The following is a 24,912-nucleotide window of genomic DNA, read 5'->3' on the forward strand; positions in this document are numbered from 1 at the left end:
TGGTCAGAGGGACTACCTCCTTTGATATCCTTCCGTGTCATTGGACAGCGAGGTCACATGACCCGGATCACAGCTTTGTTAGATATTTGGAGATGTCGCCCATTTTTGTGCTTTTTATTTCCAGAACCAAAGAGTGATGGGGATCCTCCTAAACTAAAGTGTGAGCTCTGCGGTCGAGTGGACCTTCAGTACAAATTTAAACGTTCAAAGCGGTTTTGTTCCATGGCCTGTGCAAAGAGGTGAGTATGGGACGGGGGTGCAGTGTACAGGGAGAGGAGGGACGGGGGTGCTGTGCACAGGGAGAGGAGGGACGGGGGTGCTGTGCACAGGGAGAGGAGGGGAGGGACGGGGGTGCTGTGTACAGGGAGAGGAGGGGAGTGCTGTGTACAGGGAGGGACGGGAGGTGCTGTGTACAGGGAGGGGAGTGCTGTGTACAGGGAGGGACGGGGGTGCTGTGTACAGGGAGAGGAGGGAGGGACGGGGGTGCTGTGTACAGGGAGGGAGTGCTGTGTACAGGGAGGGACGGGGGGTGCTGTGTACAGGGAGAGGAGGGACGGGGGTGCTGTGTACAGGGAGAGGAGGGAGGGACGGGGGTGCTGTGTACAGGAAGAGGAGGGACGGGAGTGCTGTGTACAGGGAGAGGAGGGAGGGACGGGGGTGCTGTGTACAGGGAGAGGAGGGGAGTGCTGTGTACAGGGAGGGACGGGGGTGCAGTGTACAGGGAGAGGAGGGACGGGGGTGCTGTGCACAGGGAGAGGAGGGACGGGGGTGCTGTGCACAGGGAGAGGAGGGGAGGGACGGGGGTGCTGTGTACAGGGAGAGGAGGGGAGTGCTGTGTACAGGGAGGGACGGGAGGTGCTGTGTACAGGGAGGGGAGTGCTGTGTACAGGGAGGGACGGGGGTGCTGTGTACAGGGAGAGGAGGGAGGGACGGGGGTGCTGTGTACAGGGAGGGGAGTGCTGTGTACAGGGAGGGACGGGGGGTGCTGTGTACAGGGAGAGGAGGGACGGGGGTGCTGTGTACAGGGAGAGGAGGGAGGGACGGGGGTGCTGTGTACAGGAAGAGGAGGGACGGGAGTGCTGTGTACAGGGAGAGGAGGGAGGGACGGGGGTGCTGTGTACAGGGAGAGGAGGGGAGTGCTGTGTACAGGGAGGGACGGGGGGTGCTGTGTACAGGGAGAGGAGGGACGGGGGTGCTGTGCACAGGGAGAGAAGGGGCGGGGGTGCTGTGCACAGGGAGAGGAGGGAGGGACGGGGGTGCTGTGTACAGGGAGGCGAGTGCTGTGTACAGGGAGGGACGGGGGGTGCTGTGTACAGGGAGAGGAGGGACGAGGGTGCTGTGTACAGGGAGAGGAGAGACGGGGGTGCTGTGCACAGGGAGAGGAGAGACGGGGGTGCTGTGCACAGGGAGAGAAGGGACGGGGGTGCTGTGCACAGGGAGAGGAGGGAGGGACGGGGGTGCTGTGTACAGGGAGGGGAGGGAGGGGAGTGCTGTGTACAGGGAGGGACGGGGGGTGCTGTGTACAGGGAGAGGAGGGAGGGACGGGGGTGCTGTGTACAGGGAGGGGAGGGGGAGGGGAGTGCTGTGTACAGGGAGGGAGGGACGGGGGTGCTGTGTACAGGGAGGGGAGGGAGGGGAGTGCTGTGTACAGGGAGGGAGGGACGGGGGTGCTGTGTACAGGGAGGGGAGGGAGGGGAGTGCTGTGAACAGGGAGGGAGGGACGGGGGTGCTGTGTACAGGGAGGGGAGGGAGGGGAGTGCTGTGTACAGGGAGGGAGGGACGGGGGTGCTGTGTACAGGGAGGGGAGGGAGGGGAGTGCTGTGTACAGGGAGGGAGGGACGGGGGTGCTGTGCACAGGGAGAGGAGGGAGGGACGGGGGTGCTGTGTACAGGGAGAGGAGGGGAGTGCTGTGTACAGGGAGGGACGGGGGGTGCTGTGTACAGGGAGAGGAAGGACGGGGGTGCTGTGCACAGGGAGAGAAGGGGCGGGGGTGCTGTGCACAGGGAGAGGAGGGGAGGGACGGGGGTGCTGTGTACAGGGAGAGGAGGGACGGGGGTGCTGTGTACAGGGAGAGGAGGGGAGTGCTGTGTACAGGGAGGGACGGGAGGTGCTGTGTACAGGGAGGGGAGGGAGGGGAGTGCTGTGTACAGGGAGGGACGGGGGTGCTGTGTACAGGGAGAGGAGGGAGGGACGGGGGTGCTGTGTACAGGGAGGGGAGTGCTGTGTACAGGGAGGGACGGGGGGTGCTGTGTACAGGGAGAGGAGGGACGGGGGTGCTGTGTACAGGGAGAGGAGGGAGGGACGGGGGTGCTGTGTACAGGGAGGGGAGTGCTGTGTACAGGGAGGGACGGGGGGGGCTGTGTACAGGGAGAGGAGGGACGGGGGTGCTGTGTACAGGGAGAGGAGGGAGGGACGGGGGTGCTGTGTACAGGAAGAGGAGGGACGGGAGTGCTGTGTACAGGGAGAGGAGGGAGGGACGGGGGTGCTGTGTACAGGGAGAGGAGGGGAGTGCTGTGTACAGGGAGGGACGGGGGGTGCTGTGTACAGGGAGAGGAGGGACGGGGGTGCTGTGCACAGGGAGAGAAGGGGCGGGGGTGCTGTGCACAGGGAGAGGAGGGAGGGACGGGGGTGCTGTGTACAGGGAGGGGAGGGAGGGGAGTGCTGTGTACAGGGAGGGACAGGGGGTGCTGTGTACAGGGAGAGGAGAGACGGGGGTGCTGTGCACAGGGAGAGAAGGGACGGGGGTGCTGTGCACAGGGAGAGGAGGGAGGGACGGGGGTGCTATGTACAGGGAGGGGAGGGAGGGGAGTGCTGTGTACAGGGAGGGACGGGGGGTGCTGTGTACAGGGAGAGGAGGGACGGGGGTGCTGTGTACAGGGAGAGGAGAGACGGGGGTGCTGTGCACAGGGAGAGGAGAGACGGGGGTGCTGTGCACAGGGAGAGAAGGGACGGGGGTGCTGTGCACAGGGAGAGGAGGGAGGGACGGGGGTGCTGTGTACAGGGAGGGGAGGGAGGGGAGTGCTGTGCACAGGGAGAGGAGGGAGGGACGGGGGTGCTGTGCACAGGGAGAGGAGGGAGGGACGGGGGTGCTGTGTACAGGGAGAGGAGGGAAGTGCTGTGTACAGGGAGGGACGGGGGGTGCTGTGTACAGGGAGAGGAGGGACGGGGGTGCTGTGCACAGGGAGAGAAGGGGCGGGGGTGCTGTGCACAGGGAGAGGAGGGAGGGACGGGGGTGCTGTGTACAGGGAGGGGAGGGAGGGAAGTGCTGTGTGCAGGGAGGGACGGGGGTGCTGTGCACAGGGAGAGGAGAGACGGGGGTGCTGTGCACAGGGAGAGAAGGGACGGGGGTGCTGTGCACAGGGAGAGGAGGGAGGGACGGGGGTGCTGTGTACAGGGAGGGGAGGGAGGGGAGTGCTGTGTACAGGGAGGGATGGCGGGTGCTGTGTACAGGGAGAGGAGGGACGGGGGTGCTGTGTACAGGGAGAGGAGAGACGGGGGTGCTGTGCACAGGGAGAGGAGAGACGGGGGTGCTGTGCACAGGGAGAGAAGGGACGGGGGTGCTGTGCACAGGGAGAGGAGGGAGGGACGGGGGTGCTGTGTACAGGGAGGGGAGGGAGGGGAGTGCTGTGTACAGGGAGGGACGGGGGGTGCTGTGTACAGGGAGAGGAGGGACAGGGGTGCTGTGTACAGGGAGAGGAGGGAGGGATGGGGGTGCTGTGTACAGGGAGGGGAGGGAGGGGAGTGCTGTGTACAGGGAGAGGAGGGAGGGACGGGGGTGCTGTGTACAGGGAGAGGAGGGAGGGACGGGGGTGCTGTGCACAGGGAGAGGAGGGAGGGACGGGGGTGCTGTGTACAGGGAGAGGAGGGACGGGAGTGCTGTGTACAGGGAGAGGAGGGAGGGACGGGGGTGCTGTGTACAGGGAGAGGAGGGAGGGACGGGGGTGCTGTGTACAGGGAGAGGAGGGAGGGACGGGGGTGCTGTGTACAGGGAGAGGAGGGAGGGACGGGGGTGCTGTGCACAGGGAGAGGAGGGACGGGAGTGCTGTGTACAGGGAGAGGAGGGAGGGACGGGGGTGCTGTGTACAGGGAGAGGAGGGAGGGACGGGGGTGCTGTGCACAGGGAGAGGAGGGACGGGAGTGCTGTGTACAGGGAGAGGAGGGAGGGACGGGGGTGCTGTGTACAGGGAGGGAGGGGAGTGCTGTGTACAGGGAGGGACGGGGGGTGCTGTGTACAGGGAGAGGAGGGGAGTGCTGTGTACAGGGAGAGGAGGGAGGGACGGGGGTGCTGTGTACAGGGAGGGAGGGGAGTGCTGTGTACAGGGAGGGACGGGGGTGCTGTGTACAGGGAGGGAGGGGAGTGCTGTGTACAGGGAGGGAGGGGAGTGCTGTGTACAGGGAGAGGAGGGAGGGACGGGGGTGCTGTGTACAGGGAGGGAGGGGAGTGCTGTGTACAGGGAGGGACGGGGGTGCTGTGTACAGGGAGGGAGGGGAGTGCTGTGTACAGGGAGGGACGGGGGTGCTGTGTACAGGGAGGGACGGGAGTGCTGTGTACAGGGAGAGGAGGGAGGGACGGGGGTGCTGTGTACAGGGAGGGAGGGGAGTGCTGTGTACAGGGAGGGACGGGGGTGCTGTGCACAGGGAGAGGAGGGAGGGACGGGGGTGCTGTGTACAGGGAGGGGAGGGAGGGGAGTGCTGTGTACAGGGAGAGGAGGGGAGGGACGGGGGGTGCTGTGTACAGGGAGAGAAGGGACAGGGGTGCTGTGCACAGGGAGAGGAGGGAGGGACGGGGGTGCTGTGTACAGGGAGAGGAGGGACGGGGGTGCTGTGTACAGGGAGAGGAGAGACGGGGGTGCTGTGCACAGGGAGAGGAGAGACGGGGGTGCTGTGCACAGGGAGAGAAGGGACGGGGGTGCTGTGCACAGGGAGAGGAGGGAGGGACGGGGGTGCTGTGTACAGGGAGGGGAGGGAGGGGAGTGCTGTGTACAGGGAGGGACGGGGGGTGCTGTGTACAGGGAGAGGAGGGACGTGGGTGCTGTGTACAGGGAGGGAGGGAGGGGGGTGCTGTGTACAGGGAGGGAGGGAGGGGAGTGCTGTGTACAGGGAGGGACGGGGGGTGCTGTGCACAGGGAGAGGAGAGACGGGGGTGCTGTGCACAGGGAGAGAAGGGACGGGGGTGCTGTGCACAGGGAGAGGAGGGAGGGAAGGGGGTGCTGTGTACAGGGAGGGGAGTGCTGTGTACAGGGAGGGACGGGGGTGCTGTGTACAGGGAGAGGAGAGACGCTGTGTACAGGGAGAGGAGGAAGGGAGGGACAGGAGTGCCGTGTACAGGGAGAGGAGGGATGGGGGTGCAGTGTACAGGGAGGGGGTGCCGTGTACAGGGAGAGGAGGGATGGGGGTGCTGTGTACAGGGAGAGGAGGGAGGGACGGGGGTGCAGTGTACAGGGAGGGGAGGGAGGGACGGGAGTGCAGTGTACAGGGAGAGGAGGGAGGGAGGGGAGTGCTGTGTACAGGGAGGGACGGGGGGTGCTGTGTACAGGGAGAGGAGGGACGGGGGTGCTGTGCACAGGGAGAGGAGGGAGGGACGGGGGTGCTGTGCACAGGGAGAGGAGGGAGGGACGGGGGTGCTGTGTACAGGGAGGGGAGTGCTGTGTACAGGGAGGGACGGGGGGTGCTGTGTACAGGGAGGGGAGGGAGGGACGGGAGTGCAGTGTACAGGGAGAGGAGGGACGGGGGTGCTGTGTACAGGGAGAGGAGGGAGGGACGGGGGTGCTGTGTACAGGGAGAGGAGGGACGGGGGTGCTGTGCACAGGGAGAGGAGAGACGGGGGTGCTGTGCACAGGGAGAGGAGAGACGGGGGTGCTGTGCACAGGGAGAGAAGGGACGGGGGTGCTGTGCACAGGGAGAGGAGGGAGGGACGGGGGTGCTGTGTACAGGGAGGGGAGGGAGGGGAGTGCTGTGTACAGGGAGGGACGGGGGGTGCTGTGTACAGGGAGAGGAGGGACGGGGGTGCTGTGTACAGGGAGAGGAGGGAGGGACGGGGGTGCTGTGTACAGGGAGGGAGGGACGGGAGTGCAGTGTACAGGGAGAGGAGGGACGGGGGTGCAGTGTACAGAGAGGGGAGGAATGGGGGTGCTGTGTACAGGGAGAGGAGGGACGGGGGTGCTGTGTACAGGGAGGGGAGTGCTGTGTACAGGGAGAGGAGGAAGGGAGGGACAGGAGTGCCGTGTACAGGGAGAGGAGGGATGGGGGTGCAGTGTACAGGGAGGGGGTGCCGTGTACAGGGAGGGGAGGGACGGGGGTGCTGTGTACAATGCGGGGGAGGGACAGACGGGGGTGCAGTGTACAATGCGGGGGAGGGGGTAATTGTACGTAGCCTGTAGCAGGAGAGTGTCGCACCCGCGCAGTAGAATAAAAGATGTTCTGTCTGGTCTCCTGCAGGTATAATGTTGGCTGCACGAAGAGAGTGGGGCTCTTCCATCCCGACCGAAGCAAACTGCAGAAACCTCTGAATCACACCCGCAGGAGATCACGGAAGGGCAGTCTGACCGATCTCACTACTGACTGCATAAAGCAGGTGAGACCCGGAGATCTCCCACTGTGTGTGACACTCACTGCGTCTCCTGAATCCCGAGGATATCCTCGTCCCTAGGCTGACCCCAAATCCCGAGGATATCCCTGTCCCTAGGCTGACCCTGAATCCCGAGGATATCCCTGTCCCTAGGCTGACCCTGAATCCCGAGGATATCCCTGTCCCTAGGCTGACCCTGAATCCCGAGGATATCCTAGTCCTTAGGCTGACCCCGAATCCCGGTGATATCCCCGTTCCTAGGCTGACCCCAAATCCCGAGGATATCCTAGTCCTTAGGCCGTCCCTGAATCCCGGGGATATCCCTGTCCCTAGGCTGACCCCAAATCCCGAGGATATCCTAGTCCTTAGGCCGTCCCTGAATCCCGGGGATATCCTCGTCCCTAGGCTGACCCTGAATCCCAAGGATATCCCCGTCCCTAGGCTGACCCTGAATCCTGAGGATATCCTCGTCCCTAGGCCGTCCCTGAATCCCGGGGATATCCCTGTCCCTAGGCTGACTCCGAATCCCGAGGATATCCTAGTCCTTAGGCCGTCCCTGAATCCCGGGGATATCCCTGTCCCTAGGCTGACCCTGAATCCTGAGGATATCCTAATCCTTAGGCTGACTCCGAATCCCGGGGATATCCTCGTCCCTAGGCTGACTCCGAATCCCGGGGATATCCTCGTCCCTAGGCTGACCCTGAATCCCGAGGATATCCTCATCCCTAGGCTGACCCTGAATCCCGAGGATATCCTCATCCCTAGGCTGACCCTGAATCCCGAGGATATCCTCATCCCTAGGCTGACCCTGAATCCTGAGGATATCCTCGTCCCTAGGCTGACCCTGAATCCCGGGGACACTGACCTGCTCACACCCTAAACTGCTGACTTGGTGCTGCTGGGACCACACAGGGTGCAGCTCCCCCTCGCCTAAAAGAGAATTTATGATTGGCTTTCTCTCACAGGTATCGGGATCGATCACTGCCTCCAGTCCCGCAACTCTTTCAGTCTCCTCCACCCTCAAACACACCAACAGCCAGGAGGACTCCAGCCGCTGCTCCGACAACTCCAGCTACGAGGAGCCACTGTCTCCAATTTCTGCCAGCTCCTCCCTCTCCCGCCAGCGCCAACGAGACATGGAAATGACAGGTCTCCACCCACACATGAACCACACCTTCTTACCCAGCGACCCGACCAAGTGGAACGTGGAGGACGTGTACGAGTTCATCCGCTCCTTGCCAGGTGAGTGGCGGCTACGGCTTTGTGTTTATGGGGGGAGGCTCTGAGCTTCTGATAGGATGACTCCAACACTGTGTATGGAGATTCTGGGCTCCAGCTACACCTCCCACACAGTGTGCGGGGAAGACTCTGGGCTCACGCCCTGTGTGCGGGGAAGACTCTGGCCTCACGCCCTGTGTGCGGGGAAGACTCTGGCCTCACGCCCTGTGTGCGGGGAAGACTCTGGCCTCACGCCCTGTGTGCGGGGAAGACTCTGGGCCCTCCGCCCTGTGTGCGGGGAAGACTCTGGGCCCTCCGCCCTGTGTGCGGGAAAGACTCTGGGCCCTCCGCCCTGTGTGCGGGGAAGACTCTGGGCCCTCCGCCCTGTGTGCGGGGAAGACTCTGGGTCCTCCGCCCTGTGTGCGGGGAAGACTCTGGGCCCCCAGGGCGGTGTGCGGGGAAGACTCTGGACCCCCCGGGCGGTGTGCGGGGAAGACTCTGGGCCCCCAGGGCGGTGTGCGTGGAAGACTCTGGGCCCCCAGGGCGGTGTGCGGGGAAGACTCTGGGCCCCCCGGGCGGTGTGCGGGGAGGGGAAGACTCTGGGCCCCCCGGGCGGTGTGCAGGGAAGACTCTGGGCCCACACCCTGTGTGCGGGGAAGACTCTGGCCTCACGCCCTGTGTGCGGGGAAGACTCTGGGCTCACGCCCTGTGTGCGGGGAAGACTCTGGGCTCACGCCCTGTGTGCGGGGAAGACTCTGGGCTCACGCCCTGTGTGCGGGGAAGACTCTGGGCTCACGCCCTGTGTGCGGGGACGGGAAGATTCTGGGCCCCCCGGGCGGTGTGCGGGGAGGGGAAGACTCTGGGCCCCCCGGGCGGTGTGCAGGGAAGACTCTGGGCCCCCCGGGTGGTGTGCAGGGAAGACTCTGGGCTCACGCCCTGTGTGCGGGGAAGACTCTGGGCTCACGCCCTGTGTACGGGGAAGACTCTGGGCTCACGCCCTGTGTACGGGGAAGACTCTGGGCTCACGCCCTGTGTACGGGGAAGACTCTGGGCTCACGCCCTGTGTGCGGGGAAGACTCTGGGCCCTCCGCCCTGTGTGCGGGGAAGACTCTGGGCCCTCCGCCCTGTGTGCGGGGAAGACTGGCCTCACGCCCTGTGTGCGGGGAAGACTCTGGGCTCACGCCCTGTGTACGGGGAAGACTCTGGGCTCACGCCCTGTGTGCGGGGAAGACTCTGGGCCCTCCGCCCTGTGTGCGGGGAAGACTCTGGGCCCTCCGCCCTGTGTGCGGGGAAGACTGGCCTCACGCCCTGTGTGCGGGGAAGACTCTGGGCTCACGCCCTGTGTGCGGGGAAGACCTTGGCCCCCTGCGCGGTGAGCTTCTGTTGTAACCTGTAAATGGCCCTTTAGTAGTCTTCTTCTGCACTGCTCACATATAATAGTCCTGTGTTGGGTGGGCTGGGATTGGTACAGTGGAGGAGCAATCGTCAGTCTGGCTAATCCCTACCCCCCCTCTCGACCTTTTCCTGGATGGTACCCCCACCTGGCTCTGAACAACAAGGGGCCCTAGAGCGGGTTTGGGGACAATAATCACTCAATGTTCCCAACATCCTCCAAGAGACATAAAACCAGACCAGGTTCAGCTCACCCATTGATTGAAAACAATAAATATAAAAATATACGGGGGGAGGGGCGGGGGGTGTTCCGCCATCTTTCTTCACACCTCATTTCCTCTCCTCCAGGCTGCCAGGAAATCTCGGAGGAGTTCCGGACTCAGGAGATCGATGGCCAGGCTCTTCTTCTTCTGAAGGAGGATCACCTGATGAGCGCCATGAACATCAAACTGGGTCCCGCCCTGAAGATCTACGCCCGTATCGGTATGCTGAAAGACTCCTGACCACAGCGATCCACAGAGACTACGCGCTCCGATCCACCATTTCAAAGGATCCGGATCCTAGACGAATCCACCTCCCCTCCCCCCGCCGGGAGGGCCGTTATTTATAGACCTTTTCTTTTATACTTTGTTGGTATTTTTATGAAGAAATTCTATTTTGCAGAACATCTCACTTTTCGGCAGAAATGATTTTGTAGATCGTCCTTTTTTATTAGGATCCTTTTCAGCGCCAATCGTTGGGCAATAAGCAGCGCGTTGTAAATCCACCATGTCAGGTGATGGCGGGAAAACTCCTCCCAGTATTCACATAACTACCTCCCCCAAATAGAGATGTTGTAATCTGTACCCAAAACAGCAGGAATTCTGTGTGCGGTCACTGAAAAGGGAGACAAAGATGGCGGGTGCAGTTGGTAAAGAGGACAACAGACGCTGAGGAGGGGGGACACTGGCGAAGGGCGCAGTCGCTAAGGAGGGGAACACAGGCGCAGTCGCTGAGGAGGGGGACACTGGTGAAGGGCGCAGTCGCTGAGGAGGGGGACACTGGTGAAGGGCGCAGTCGCTGAGGAGGGGGACACTGGTGATGGGCGCAGTCGCTGAGGAGGGGGACACTGGTGAAGGGCGCAGTCGCTGAGGAGGGGGACACTGGTGAAGGGCGCAGTCGCTGAGGAGGGGGACACTGGTGAAGGGCGCAGTCGCTGAGGAGGGGGACACTGGTGAAGGGCGCATGAGGAGAGGGACGCAGACGCTAAGGAGGGGAACACAGGCGCAGTCGCTGAGGAGGGGACACTGGTGAAGGGCACAGTTGCTGAGGGGAAGACCCAAAACGGGCGTCGTAGCTGAAAAGGGGGACACTGGCGACGGTCGCAGTCCATGTGGAGGTGGGACAACGGCGATGGACGCAGTCCGTGTGGAGGGGGGGGGGGGACACCGGTGATGGGCAGAGTCTATGTGGGGAGGGGGGGACACCGGTGACAGGTGCATTCCATGTGGGGGAATGGGACACCGGTGATGGGCAGAGTCCATGTGGGGAGGGGGGGACACCGGTGACAGGTGCATTCCATGTGGGGAGGAAGGAGACACCGGTGATGGGCGACGTCCTCCTCCATCTTTCCTCTCTACATGTAGGAAGTGCAATATCCCGATGACCCCTTTGAAGAAGCTCCTCCTGTTCAGCCCGGGACCGGTCACATGGTGCTATGTTGGCGCTCGATGACTTTTTTTTAAGTGTTATTCTTGTTTTATAAATAAATTTGCAGTTGAATGATGATGGATGGGCTGTACTATTATTACCCCGCCCCTCCCCCTATGTAGCTGCCATTGTGTCCTGGAGTGATGATTACTGGAAATCCGTTACAGGAAAATATATTCATCATTTATGAAGGTTCAGGACTCCATTTCTGAGCTCTTCTCACCAACACAGCGCAATAAAAAACGGCCGTTTGCCACCAGAGATCCACATCGGGCCTAGAAGATGGAAGCAAAGGATTCTGGGTGTCACATGAGGCAAGCGGAGGATGTAGACATTTCTAGTACTGATGGAGGAGGAGTCCAAATCCGATCAGACACAGCTCCCCCAACCATTGGGAGGTCCACCGAGAGTGCCTTCTGCCACCTATGCAGATATCTTCAGGGGGGAGGCTGGGGGTGTGATGTTCCCCCCATGTACTCAGCTCTTGCCGAGGGGCACAGATAGCGATTATACTGCCACCTCCTGGAGAATTCTGCGGAAGTCCAGGAGAACCTTTTCTTCCCAACATGCCTCAGATTTGTGGCAAACATCACCAATAGTGTAATGATAAAACACATTGGGGGGGGGGGGGGGTTACCTCTGTCCCTCAATGAACTCAATGAGAAAAGTCCTTTACAGTAATTACAAAAATCCTATTTTCTTGAGGGACACAGGACGACGTGGTCAGGCCAAACAAAAACGTAACAAGAGACGGCCTGATGCCCGAATCGGACACCTGATAAGGCTGAACCTCTGCCTGAGAGGAGAACCTGTCTACACCAACAGACACGGAGAATGGAGACCCACTACAAAGGGTCATCACCCAGAAACAAATTGCCAACACGGAGCAGGGCACCAAACCATAGATCAAGCGAGAACTTGGTCAATGTGAACCCACCAAAGAGAAGTGCAACAAACTCGTCAGGGAAGAAAAACCTAAAACCTGACGTGGTCAACATCGGAAGGGTTCAGGTCCCCCTAGTAGGACCAGATACCAGACAAGGAACCTATGCCAATCTAAGGAAGGCCATAACCCTCTACTCAGACCCCAAAAGAGTCAAGAAAACCAGAAACTCTGCGCCCAGAGTGATTGTTATGACAAGCAACCACCTCACCGAGGTAAGGTTTACCAAGGAAGAACCCAGAAATCATCGAAACGGTAACCTGAAAAGTGAGCCCTAATGCCGCAATCGGAAATTCTGGCAAGAAAAGTTCGATGTGAGCTTTTGGACAGAAATTCAGACCGTGTGTAGGCTCCATCAGACTTTTGCTGTCGGAATTTCCAACAAAAGATTGAGAGCTGGTTCTCTATTTTTCCAACGGAAAAAATTCCTATCAGAAATTCTGATCGTCTGTATGCAATTCCAACGCGCAAAAAAACACGCATGTTTGGAATCAAGCAGAAGAGCCGACCAGCCTATTGAACTTCATTGATCTCCGCTCATCGTACGTCTTGTATGTCACCACGTTCTAGACGGTTGGAATTTCAGACAAAATTGGTGTGACACAAGTTTGAGCCAACATTGGAAAAAAAACACGGTTTTCTTGTCGGAATTTCCGATCGTGTGTACGGGGCATGAGTCCACCCAGGATTGGACCTCAAAGTCACACATTGGTAAAGTGCATGGAAAGCGTCTCCAGTATTACCCTTGATGGGGGAGGGATGTCACAGGTAGGTCCGAAGAGACAGCATTGCGACCAATCAAGTCAGGCAGCTCCGCTGCTTCTAGCAAACCATCAAAACTGAAGCGTCGTACGACTTCGAACATCTGCAGCACACAGTCTATGAGGAAAGGGTCTACCATGGTGGTGGGGAAATTCCTTTCAGGCCCCTTTCACACTTTACAACTTGTCTCACAAAGTCACATGACAAGTCATTTCCAATGACAACCATTCATATTGGTACGACTTCAAAGTAGTCCCTGCTCTACTGATGCCACTTACACAGGCATTCCCTGAAATCGCGGTGAAGTCGCAGTAGTGTGAAAGGGGCCTTAAGGAGTTTAACCAGAACATGGCAAAAACATTGGTAAAGGAGCGATTCTAGCTGTTCAGTGAACTTCCTAAAAGTAAGAACACCCTTCTGCTGGCCTAGTGGTTTGCCTGTGGGGTGGATCACTAGTGAGTATAGACCACTGTCTAAACAAATTTCCTCCCAAACAATAAATTTAACACACGTTTCGTTGGGGTCGAGGACCTTCCAGCGTGCTTTCCGTCTACATAGAGCATAGGGTAGCAGGATTCCAGAATGCAGACACATGTGGCCTCGGAAGGTACAGAGGAAATGTTGCTGGAATTGACACGAGATCATAAGTTGGGGGTCACCCGCTGCAGAGGTCCCGTCCTCTCTGTGTCCGGTCCGTGGAGTCAAGCTCAGGGTAGCAGGATTCCAGAATGCAGACACACGTGGCCTCGGAAGGTACAGAGGAAATGTTGCTGGAATTGACACGAGATCATGAGTTGGGGGGTCACCCGCTGCAGAGGTCCCGTCCGCTTTGTGTCCGGTCCGTGGAGTCAAGCTCAGGGTAGCAGGATTCCAGAATGCAGACACACGTGGCCTCGGAAGGTACAGAGGAAATGTTGCTGGAATTGACACGAGATCATGAGTTGGGGGGTCACCCGCTGCAGAGGTCCCGTCCGCTTTGTGTCCGGTCCGTGGAGTCAAGCTCAGGGTAGCAGGATTCCAGAATGCAGACACACGTGGCCTCGGAAGGTACAGAGGAAATGTTGCTGGAATTGACACGAGATCATGAGTTGGGGGGTCACCCGCTGCAGAGGTCCCGTCCTCTCTGTGTCCGGTCCGTGGAGTCAAGCTCAGGGTAGCAGGATTCCAGAATGCAGACACACGTCGCCTCGGAAGGTACAGAGGAAATGTTGCTGGAATTGACACGAGATCATGAGTTGGGGGGTCACCCGCTGCAGAGGTCCCGTCCGCTTTGTGTCCGGTCCGTGGAGTCAAGCTCAGGGTAGCAGGATTCCAGAATGCAGACACACGTGGCCTCGGAAGGTACAGAGGAAATGTTGCTGGAATTGACACGAGATCATGAGTTGGGGGGTCACCCGCTGCAGAGGTCCCGTCCTCTCTGTGTCCGGTCCGTGGAGTCAAGCTCAGGGTAGCAGGATTCCAGAATGCAGACACATGTGGCCTCGGGAAGGTACAGAGGAAATGTTGCTGGAATTGACACGAGATCGTGAGTTGGGGGGTCACCCGCTGCAGAGGTCCCGTCCGCTTTGTGTCCGGTCCGTGGAGTCAAGCTCAGGGTAGCAGGATTCCAGAATGCAGACACACGTGGCCTCGGAAGGTACAGAGGAAATGTTGCTGGAATTGACACGAGATCATGAGTTGGGGGGTCACCCGCTGCAGAGGTCCCGTCCGCTTTGTGTCCGGTCCGTGGAGTCAAGCTCAGGGTAGCAGGATTCCAGAATGCAGACACACGTGGCCTCGGAAGGTACAGAGGAAATGTTGCTGGAATTGACACGAGATCATGAGTTGGGGGGTCACCCGCTGCAGAGGTCCCGTCCTCTCTGTGTCCGGTCCGTGGAGTCAAGCTCAGGGTAGCAGGATTCCAGAATGCAGACACACGTCGCCTCGGAAGGTACAGAGGAAATGTTGCTGGAATTGACACGAGATCATGAGTTGGGGGGTCACCCGCTGCAGAGGTCCCGTCCGCTTTGTGTCCGGTCCGTGGAGTCAAGCTCAGGGTAGCAGGATTCCAGAATGCAGACACACGTGGCCTCGGAAGGTACAGAGGAAATGTTGCTGGAATTGACACGAGATCATGAGTTGGGGGGTCACCCGCTGCAGAGGTCCCGTCCTCTCTGTGTCCGGTCCGTGGAGTCAAGCTCAGGGTAGCAGGATTCCAGAATGCAGACACATGTGGCCTCGGGAAGGTACAGAGGAAATGTTGCTGGAATTGACACGAGATCATGAGTTGGGGGGTCACCCGCTGCAGAGGTCCCGTCCGCTTTGTGTCCGGTCCGTGGAGTCAAGCTCAGGGTAGCAGGATTCCAGAATGCAGACACACGTGGCCTCGGAAGGTACAGAGGAAATGTTGCTGGAATTGACACGAGATCATGAGTTGGGGGGTCACCCGCTGCAGAGGTCCCGTCCTCTGTGTCCGGTCCGTGGAGTCAAGCTCAGGGTAGCAGGATTCCAGAATGCAGACACATGTGGCCTCGGGAAGGTACAGAGGAAATGTTGCTGGAATTGACACGAGATCATGAGTTGGGGGGTCACCCGCTGCAGAGGTCCCGTCCGCTTTGTGTCCGGTCCGTGGAGTCAAGCTCAGGGTAGCAGGATTCCAGAATGCAGACACACGTGGCCTCGGAAGGTACAGAGGAAATGTTGCTGGAATTGACACGAGATCATGAGTTGGGGGGTCACCCGCTGCAGAGGTCCCGTCCTCTGTGTCCGGTCCGTGGAGTCAAGCTCAGGGTAGCAGGATTCCAGAATGCAGACACACGTGGCCTCGGAAGGTACAGAGGAAATGTTGCTGGAATTGACACGAGATCATGAGTTGGGGGGTCACCCGCTGCAGAGGTCCCGTCCTCTCTGTGTCCGGTCCGTGGAGTCAAGCTCAGGGTAGCAGGATTCCAGAATGCAGACACACGTCGCCTCGGAAGGTACAGAGGAAATGTTGCTGGAATTGACACGAGATCATGAGTTGGGGGGTCACCCGCTGCAGAGGTCCCGTCCGCTTTGTGTCCGGTCCGTGGAGTCAAGCTCAGGGTAGCAGGATTCCAGAATGCAGACACACGTGGCCTCGGAAGGTACAGAGGAAATGTTGCTGGAATTGACACGAGATCATGAGTTGGGGGGTCACCCGCTGCAGAGGTCCCGTCCTCTCTGTGTCCGGTCCGTGGAGTCAAGCTCAGGGTAGCAGGATTCCAGAATGCAGACACATGTGGCCTCGGGAAGGTACAGAGGAAATGTTGCTGGAATTGACACGAGATCATGAGTTGGGGGTCACCCGCTGCAGAGGTCCCGTCCTCTCGGTGTCCGGTCCGTGGAGTCAAGCTCAGGGTAGCAGGATTCCAGAATGCAGACACACGTGGCCTCGGAAGGTTCAGAGGAAATGTTGCTGGAATTGACACGAGATCATGAGTTGGGGGGTCACCCGCTGCAGAGGTCCCGTCCTCTCTGTGTCCGGTCCGTGGAGTCAAGCTCAGGGTAGGAGGAAAGGTCTCAGGTTCTCACAACCCCAGTCAGCTGGTAGCCGAGCAGGGTGTGAAGGCCACTGGATTGGTCCAAAATTCGGCGTTCCAGGTGGCTCATTAGCAAAGCCGGAGGGAGGTGATGCTTGCCCCACACTGAATGGAAGGAACCGGGGGGGGGGGGGGGGCATACAACACTCAGGGGAGGGTGTCAGCACTTCACCACTAAAACTGCCATAAAATTCAAGACATCCAACTGGTGCCAATAATAAGGTATTGCCCACAGCTCGGCCCGATCTGCCCACTCATGGAGACGTGCGCCACCTGTTACCAGAACCCAACGGGATCCCTTTATACACCTAAAGCCGAGGTCCAGCTGTAAAATTTTGCTTTTAATAAGGACACTTACCTGTCCTGGGCGACCGTGATGTCAGCCGATCCGTCCATCAGATCGGGTCCCGGTGCCACCATACAAAGGGACAGGGAAGGCAGTGGAGCCCATTTCCTACTGCGCAAGTCGCGTGGCGCTTTGTGGTCCACACAGGTCCCAGAAGACAGCGCACCCCATTCCCCAGAAGACGACATGAGGAGGACAAGAAGGAAGATCGCTGCGGAATAGGAAGTGGCAGATTAGGACAATCTGCCTAGCAACAGCCTTTTCTGGTAAGTATAACATTTTTTTTTTTTAGGGTGGACCTCCGCTTTAAGCAACTTCCTTTTCCAATGGGGGCTCCAGAGACGTCCTCTCTGTGAACGAATTAAAAGAGAGTTACTTCCTCCTCATGAGAAGCTGTGTCTTTTTTTATGAATACAAGGCTTCCTCTGATTGGCCGAGGTGGAGAGGTAAACAGAGGACCTCCCAGGTGACTTCCAGCCCAGTCAGGTCCGGCACCCCAAAGCTAGGCTGAGGAAAGGCCAATCCCAATGGCTCAAGGAGCTCAATATCGATCAAGGGGAAACGGGAAAAGAGCTGAAGAAAAGACGTGCAATTCCCTGGCAGGATAACCCGGCAGTACTGGACTTCCTGTGTCCCTCGATGGATTGGAAAGAAAGATATTTAATGAAGCATTCAACCTCGATCTTTGTAAATAAATCGCAGTGCCCAGGCCGCTCTGCCCTGCCGGCTGGCCACGTCATGTACGATTCAGCGCACCGCATTGTTTTTTTTTGTTGTTGTTTAAAACAAACTTTATGCGAAGTGTACAAAACGTACACTTCATAGCGACCGCGCCGCCCTATATTGCAGTGTATGAAGTGTACGTTTTGTACACTTCGCATAAAGTTTGTTTTAAACAACAAAAAACTGGGGCGGCGCGCGGAATGGCGCTGCCTGACATAACAGTGCGATTCGGGGCGGCGCTCTGCGATAAAACCAAACGTCTGCAGTTTTGCGCATCTCTAGGCCGCGCTGCAGTGTGAATGGGACAAAAGTTCCCGGTGTGTCCCTGCGGCATATATTGTAAATTTGGCCATTAAGGAGGAGGAGCCCATTAATGTGACTTTCCAGCCCCGCCCCCCCTAGTAATTGGCAGCACCAGATCAACACCCTCCCCCGACACGCCCACCAGAGCCAGGACCAATCCCAGGACAACAATAGACAGGAAGTGCGGCTGGTTTCTTTACAAAGGTTGCATTTACAAGTTTATTTTCACAACAGATACAAATAGCGACTTTTTTTTACCCCCCATTTCCTTGTTTTTTTTATACATAATGCAAAGTGTTGTCAGAGACGGAGAACCCATCCCCCACCCTTCTATTGAATGAGATATCTAGGCCCTAAATACATGTGGCTTGGATTTCATATAGAAAAGAAAAGTGTTAATAATAAGAAGTCTATTAGCATATTTACATTTTATTAACATGCCCGGGGAATGATCAGTCCTTGCATGACCCTTACACAACACATGAGAAGCGGGGGAGGGGGGGCAGCCTATATTCAGCCTAACAACAAATCATAAGAAAACAACCACTGCTAAAATAAAGATATAATGAAGTCGTAAAAAATGTGTATAAAAATAACAACAGGTACAATTGGAGGAGAATATACAGAGAGATATCCGAGGAGCGTATACAGGGAGAGCGAGGGTCGGGATACAGAGGCGGCTGGCCTAGTGATTGGTCAGGAGGAAGGAAACTCCCACTTCATGGGAAAACGAGAGGAGCGTCTCAGAATCAGGGGGAGGGGCTGAATACGATCCAAGAACTTTACAGCCAATCCCACAGAACTCTCCAGCAGGTTCTACAGATGGACGATAGGTGACCCCAGCCAGACCCACCCCCCCCCCCCCCAATACCACCCCCACCATGGAGAGACACCAAACCCACCCCCACCATAGAGAGGGAGGGAGAGACACCAAACCCACCCCCACCATGGAGGGACACCCCACAGCCTCTCCACCAAGGGACACCCCACATCCTCTCCACCAATGATACCCTAGATCAGCTATTCTCAACTAGGGATCTGAAGAACCCCTAGAGTTCCTCCAAAGGTTGCTAGCGATTCCTTGAGCTATGGATGATCGGCCTCCTATTTAATGATTCCCACAGAGCTCCAGGCCCAATGCTCCCAAAGAATTGGTTTCCCATCAGCTGAAAGTTATTTTAGGGATTCCCCTGGGAAAAGTGTTACGAAAGATTTTCTCTCCACCAACGGATACCCAAATGTCTCGTCTCTACTGGATACCCCAGATCCTCTCCCCCGATGGATACCCCAGATCCTCTCCCCCCCCCCCCAAGGATACCCCAGATCCTCTCCCCCCCAAGGATACCCCAGATCCTCTCCCCCCCAAGGATACCCCAGATCCTCTCCCCCGATGGATACCCCAGATCCTCTCCCCCGATGGATACCCCAGATCCTCTCCCCCGATGGATACCCCAGATCCTCTCCCCCCCAAGGATACCCCAGATCCTCTCCCCCCCCAAGGATACCCCAGATCCTCTCCCCCCAAGGATAGCCCAGATCCTCTCCCCCCAAGGATAGCCCAGATCCTCTCCCCCCAAGGATAGCCCAGATCCTCTCCCCCGATGGATACCCCAGATCCTCTCCCCCGACGGATACCCCAGATCCTCTCCCCCGATGGATACCCCAGATCCTCTCCAGCAATGAATATTGGAATCCTTTCCATCAATGGATACCCTGCTCCCCTTCACTAATAAATATTCCAATCCTTCTAGCAATGTGTACCCCGATTTTCCCCTCAATAGATACAGATTCCACCACTCAAAATGAGATCATCAATGTGATTTATAAAGAAGAAAGAAAACGATTCACTGTGGTCTCTGTATGGTGGAGACTATTGGTGTTTTCCTTTGTCCAGGGTAGGATTTTTTTTAGAATATCACCAACTATAAATGACCAGCGGAGGGAGACAGAGCACCATGTACTCTGTGTAATTCTACGCTCTCCCTTCCATCTCTGCATGGGGCTCATATCCCTGCAATTATAATAAAAAAGTCCCTTTTCCCTATTGGATATCCAGCGGTCACATGACCGGCTCTCTCCCAGCCTGTCTGCAGTGAAACATAAGCAGGAGGAGCTTCTAGTCCTCTGCTGCTGGTCACATGTTCAATATAAAAAAATAACACAGAGTAAAATAAATATATAATATCAATAAACTGTTTTAAATTGTCATACAAATATATATTTGAAATAAAAACTTTATTCTTTTTTGGCAATAACATTTCTGCCAATCAGGCTGTGTCACACCCCCTCCAGCCTGTCTCTTAGAGGAAGAGGGAGGTGAAGCCTCCATCAATCTACATGTAATACTCCGCCCTCTATTGTGTTTTAGCTGGTTAGTGGACATGTAGGACGAAGGGGGGAGTGGCCTTTCATTGGTGTATACGCCCACATGTGTGACTCTATAGTCACATTGACTGCTCAGATGCGATAGTGAGTTTCTATGCTGAGCGTTTCCTCCCTAAGAACTGATCATGTGCAGAGCAGCCAGCGCAGTCACTGGGGACATGGACAGGAGGGGGAGACAGAGAGCAGCCAGCGCAGTCACTGGGGACATGGACAGGAGGGGGAGATAGAGAGCAGCCGGATCATCCAGAAAAGGAATCTCATGGTGATCGGCATTGGAATACACCATTTATTCATCTTTTTAGGATGGGGGTTAGTGACACTTTAATGGCCGACAGCTGGGGCAAGAGACAAGGTGGGATATACAGAGCCTGGAAAAAGTATTCATACCCCTTGAAATTCCCCACATTTGTCATGTTACAGCCAAAAAACGCATTTGTATTCAGCCCCCTGGAGTCAATACTTTGTATGGCGCCCCCCGGAGTCAATACTTTGTAGAACCCCCTTTTTCTACAAGTCTTTTTGGGGGTGTCTCTACCAGCTTTGCACATCTAGAGAGGGACATTTCTGCCCATTCTTCTTCTTTGTAAAATATCTCAAGCTCTGTCAGATTGGATGGAGAGCGTCTGTGATCAGCAGTTTTCATGTCTTGCCACAGATTCTCAATGGGATTTAGGTCTGGACTGTGACTGGGCCATTCTAACACATGAATAGGCTTTGATCTAAACCATTCCATTGTAGCTCTGGCTGTACTTTAGGGTCGCTGTTCTATTTGTCTCCATCCATCTTCCCATCAACTCTGACCAGCTTCCCTGTCCCTGCAGAAGAAAAGCATCCCCACCACATGATGCTGCCACCACCATGTTTCACAGTGGGGATGGTGTGTTCAGGGTGATGTGCAGTGTTAGTTTCCCCACACATAGCGGTTTTTGTTGAATTTTGGTGTCATGTGACCAGAGCACCTTCTTCCACATGTTTGCTGTGTCCCCTCCCCCACATGTTTGCTGTGTCCCCTCCCCCACATGTTTGCTGTGTCCCCTCCCCCACATGTTTGCTGTGTCCCCTCCCCCACACGGCTTCTCACAAACTGCAAACAGGACTTCTTATGTCTTTCTTCCTCCAATGTCTTTCTTCTTGTCACTCTTCCATAAAGGGCAGATTTGTGGAGAGACCACTAATAGTTGTGCTGTGGACAGATTCTCCCCCCTGAGCTGTGCAGCTCCTCCAGAGTTACCATGGGACCTCTTGGCTGCTTCTCTGATGAATGCTCTCCTTGCCCGGCCCGGTCAGTTTAGGTGGACAGCCATGTCTTGGTAGGTCTGCAGTTGTGCCATACTCTTTCCATTTTCCGATGATGGATTGAACAGAAGCTCAGTGAGATCTTCAAAGCTTGGGAGATTTTTTATATAACCCAACCCTGCTTTATACTTCTCCACAACTTTATCCCTGACCTGTCTGGTGTGTCCCTCGCCCTTCATGATGCTGTTTGTTCTCTAAGGTTCTCTAACAAACCTCTGAGGGCTTCACAGAACAGCTGTATTTATACTGAGATTACATGACACACGGGGGGGCTCTATTTACTAATTAGGTGACTTCTGAAGGCAATTGGGTCCATTCGATTTTAGTTATCAGAGTAAAGGGGGCTGAATACAAATCCCCCTCCCCCCACACTTTTCACATATTTATTTGTATCATTTTCCTTCCACTTCACAATTATGTGACACTGTGTGTTGGTCTATCACATGAAATACATTTACGTTTTTGGTTGCAACATAACATGTGGAAAATGTCAAGGGGTATGAATACTTTTCCAAGGTGGGATGTAATGAGATCCTTTACTGCCAGTTTATTTTCACGCATTTTTGGGGCCAGAGACAGTGGCACCTCCCTCATTTTGCTCTTAGCCATCAGGCCTGTTGGCATTTGAGGTGGTGAAGATGAGAAGAACCTGCCTACAGACCTCAGGACACGCCGCACCAGGCAGACACCGGTATCAGTGCTGGAAACCTGCTCATTGGAGAACGTTATTCCGTCTCAGCTCTTCCTCTATATCGATCAGATGAGTACAGCCCTTCCTAAACTCCGATCTTCACTACAAAGACGTCCCATCAATGGCAGCTCTAACAGAGGTCATGTGCCGAGACACGACAGAGCAGCCTCCTCCTGTACACTGTCGCCACCCTAGAAATCAACTCCACTTCCCCACCGAGGTCCCTGTCCTGCCTGCAGATAGATAGATGACCCTCCCCCACCCCGACAGGCCAATCGGAATTAGAAAAATATTCTCACCCCACCTCCCTGCTGAGATGAACCCCATTTTCTCAGTTATTCAGTCACTGCACCCACACACCTGGAAAAAGGGAGAGGAACCTCACCTCCTCTCCTACACCAACATCTCATCCACAACCAGGGAGAGGAACCCCACCTCCTCATCTACACCAACATCTCATCCACAACCGGGGAGAGGAACCCCACCTCCTCATCTACACCAACATCTCATCCACAACCGGGGAGAGGAACCCCACCTCCTCATCTACACCAACATCTCATCCACAACCGGGGAGAGGAACCCCACCTCCTCATCTACACCAACATCTCATCCACAACCGGGGAGAGGAACCCCACCTCCTCATCTACACCAACATCTCATCCACAACCGGGGAGAGGAACCCCACCTCATCTACACCAACATCTCATCCACAACCGGGGAGAGGAACCCCACCTCCTCATCTACACCAACATCTCATCCACAACCAGGGAGAGGAACCTCACCTCCTCATCTACACCAACATCTCATCCACAACCGGGGAGAGGAACCCCACCTCATCTACACCAACATCTCATCCACAACCGGGGAGAGGAACCTCACCTCCTCATCTACACCAACATCTCATCCACAACCAGGAAGAGGAACCCCACCTCCTCATCTACACCAACATCTCATCCACAACCGGGGAGAGGAACCCCACCTCATCTACACCAACATCTCATCCACAACCGGGGAGAGGAACCTCACCTCCTCATCTACACCAACATCTCATCCACAACCAGGAAGAGGAACCCCACCTCCTCATCTACACCAACATCTCATCCACAACCGGGGAGAGGAACCCCACCTCCTCATCTACACCAACATCTCATCCACAACCGGGGAGAGGAACCCCACCTCATCTACACCAACATCTCATCCACAACCGGGGAGAGGAACCCCACCTCCTCATCTACACCAACATCTCATCCACAACCGGGGAGAGGAACCCCACCTCCTCATCTACACCAACATCTCATCCACAACAAGGGAGAGGAACCCCACCTCCTCATCTACACCAACATCTCATCCACAACCGGGGAGAGGAACCCCACCTCCTCATCTACACCAACATCTCATCCACAACCGGGGAGAGGAACCTCACCTCATCTACACCAACATCTCATCCACAACCGGGGAGAGGAACCTCATCTACATCAACATCTCATCCACAACCGGGGAGAGGAACCTCTTCTCCTCATCTACATCAACATCTCATCCACAACCGGGGAGAGGAACCTCACCTCATCTACATCAACATCTCATCCACAACCGGGGAGAGGAACCCCACCTCCTCATCTACACCAACATCTCATCCACAACCGGGGAGAGGAACCCCACCTCCTCATCTACACCAACATCTCTTCCACAACCGGGGAGAGGAACCCCACCTCCTCATCTACACCAACATCTCATCCACAACCGGGGAGAGGAACCCCACCTCCTCATCTACACCAACATCTCATCCACAACCGGGGAGAGAAACCCCACCTCCTCATCTACACCAACATCTCATCCACAACCGGGGAGAGAAACCCCACCTCCTCATCTACACCAACATCTCATCCACAACCGGGGAGAGGAACCTCACCTCATCTACACCAACATCTCATCCACAACCGGGGAGAGGAACCCCACCTCCTCATCTACACCAACATCTCATCCACAACCGGGGAGAGGAACCTCACCTCCTCATTTACACCAACATTCCATCCACAATCGGGGAGAGGAACCCCACCTCCTCATCTACACCAACATCTCATCCACAACCAGGAAGAGGAACCCCACCTCCTCATCTACACCAACATCTCTTCCACAACCGGGGAGAGGAACCTCACCTCCTCATCTACACCAACATCTCTTCCACAACCGGGGAGAGGAACCCCACCTCCTCATCTACACCAACATTTCATCCACAACCGGGGAGAGGAACCCCACCTCCTCATCTACACCAACATCTCATCCACAACCGGGGAGAGGAACCCCACCTTCTCATCTACACCAACATCTCTTCCACAACCGGGGAGAGGAACCTCACCTTCTCATCTACACCAACATCTCTTCCACAACCGGGGAGAGGAACCCCACCTCCTCATCTACACCAACATCTCATCCACAACCGGGGAGAGAAACCTCACCTCATCTACACCAACATCTCATCCACAACCGGGGAGAGGAACCCCACCTCCTCATCTACACCAACATCTCATCCACAACCGGGGAGAGGAACCTCACCTCATCTACACCAACATCTCATCCACAACCGGGGAGAGGAACCCCACCTCCTCATCTAAACCAACATCTCATCCACAACCGGGGAGAGGAACCTCACCTCCTCATCTACACCAACATCTCATCCACAACCGGGGAGAGGAACCTCACCTCATCTACACCAACATCTCTTCCACAACCGGGGAGAGGAACCCCACCTTCTCATCTACACCAACATCTCTTCCACAACCGGGGAGAGGAACCCCACCTCCTCATCTACACCAACATCTCATCCACAACCGGGGAGAGGAACCTCACCTCCTCATCTACACCAACATCCCATCCACAACCGGGGAGAGGAACCTCACCTCCTCATCTAAACCAACATCTCATCCACAACCGGGGAGAGGAACCTCACCTCCTCATCTACACCAACATCTCATCCACAACCGGGGAGAGGAACATCACCTCCTCATCTACACCAACATCTCATCCACAACCGGGGAGAGGAACCTCACCTCCTCATCT

General features: G+C 56.6%; 2 protein-coding genes across 6 annotated transcripts in view; one reads left to right on the forward strand and one right to left on the reverse strand.

Annotated features, from left to right (window-relative positions):
• PHC2 (polyhomeotic homolog 2) overlaps positions 1–9,845 on the forward strand; it is a 76,916-nt gene extending 67,071 nt beyond the window's left edge. For all 5 annotated transcript variants that reach the window (XM_040327001.1, XM_040327002.1, XM_040327003.1 and 2 more), the window contains 4 exons: positions 125–239; positions 6,439–6,574; positions 7,534–7,810; positions 9,527–9,845. In XM_040327001.1, coding sequence (XP_040182935.1) covers positions 125–239; positions 6,439–6,574; positions 7,534–7,810; positions 9,527–9,681 — 683 coding nt within the window. In that variant the 3' untranslated portion in view covers positions 9,682–9,845. The remainder of the gene's footprint in view (positions 1–124; positions 240–6,438; positions 6,575–7,533; positions 7,811–9,526) is intronic.
• Positions 9,846–23,725: 13,880 nt separating this feature from the next.
• ZNF362 (zinc finger protein 362) overlaps positions 23,726–24,912 on the reverse strand; it is a gene marked incomplete at its 5' end in the record, with an annotated part of 29,429 nt that continues 28,242 nt past the window's right edge. The window contains 3 exon segments of the mRNA XM_040327006.1: positions 23,726–23,861; positions 24,112–24,264; positions 24,312–24,550.

Source organism: Rana temporaria, chromosome 10 (genome assembly GCF_905171775.1).
Source record: "Rana temporaria chromosome 10, aRanTem1.1, whole genome shotgun sequence".
In the NCBI taxonomy this organism is placed as follows: Eukaryota; Metazoa; Chordata; class Amphibia; order Anura; family Ranidae; genus Rana; species Rana temporaria.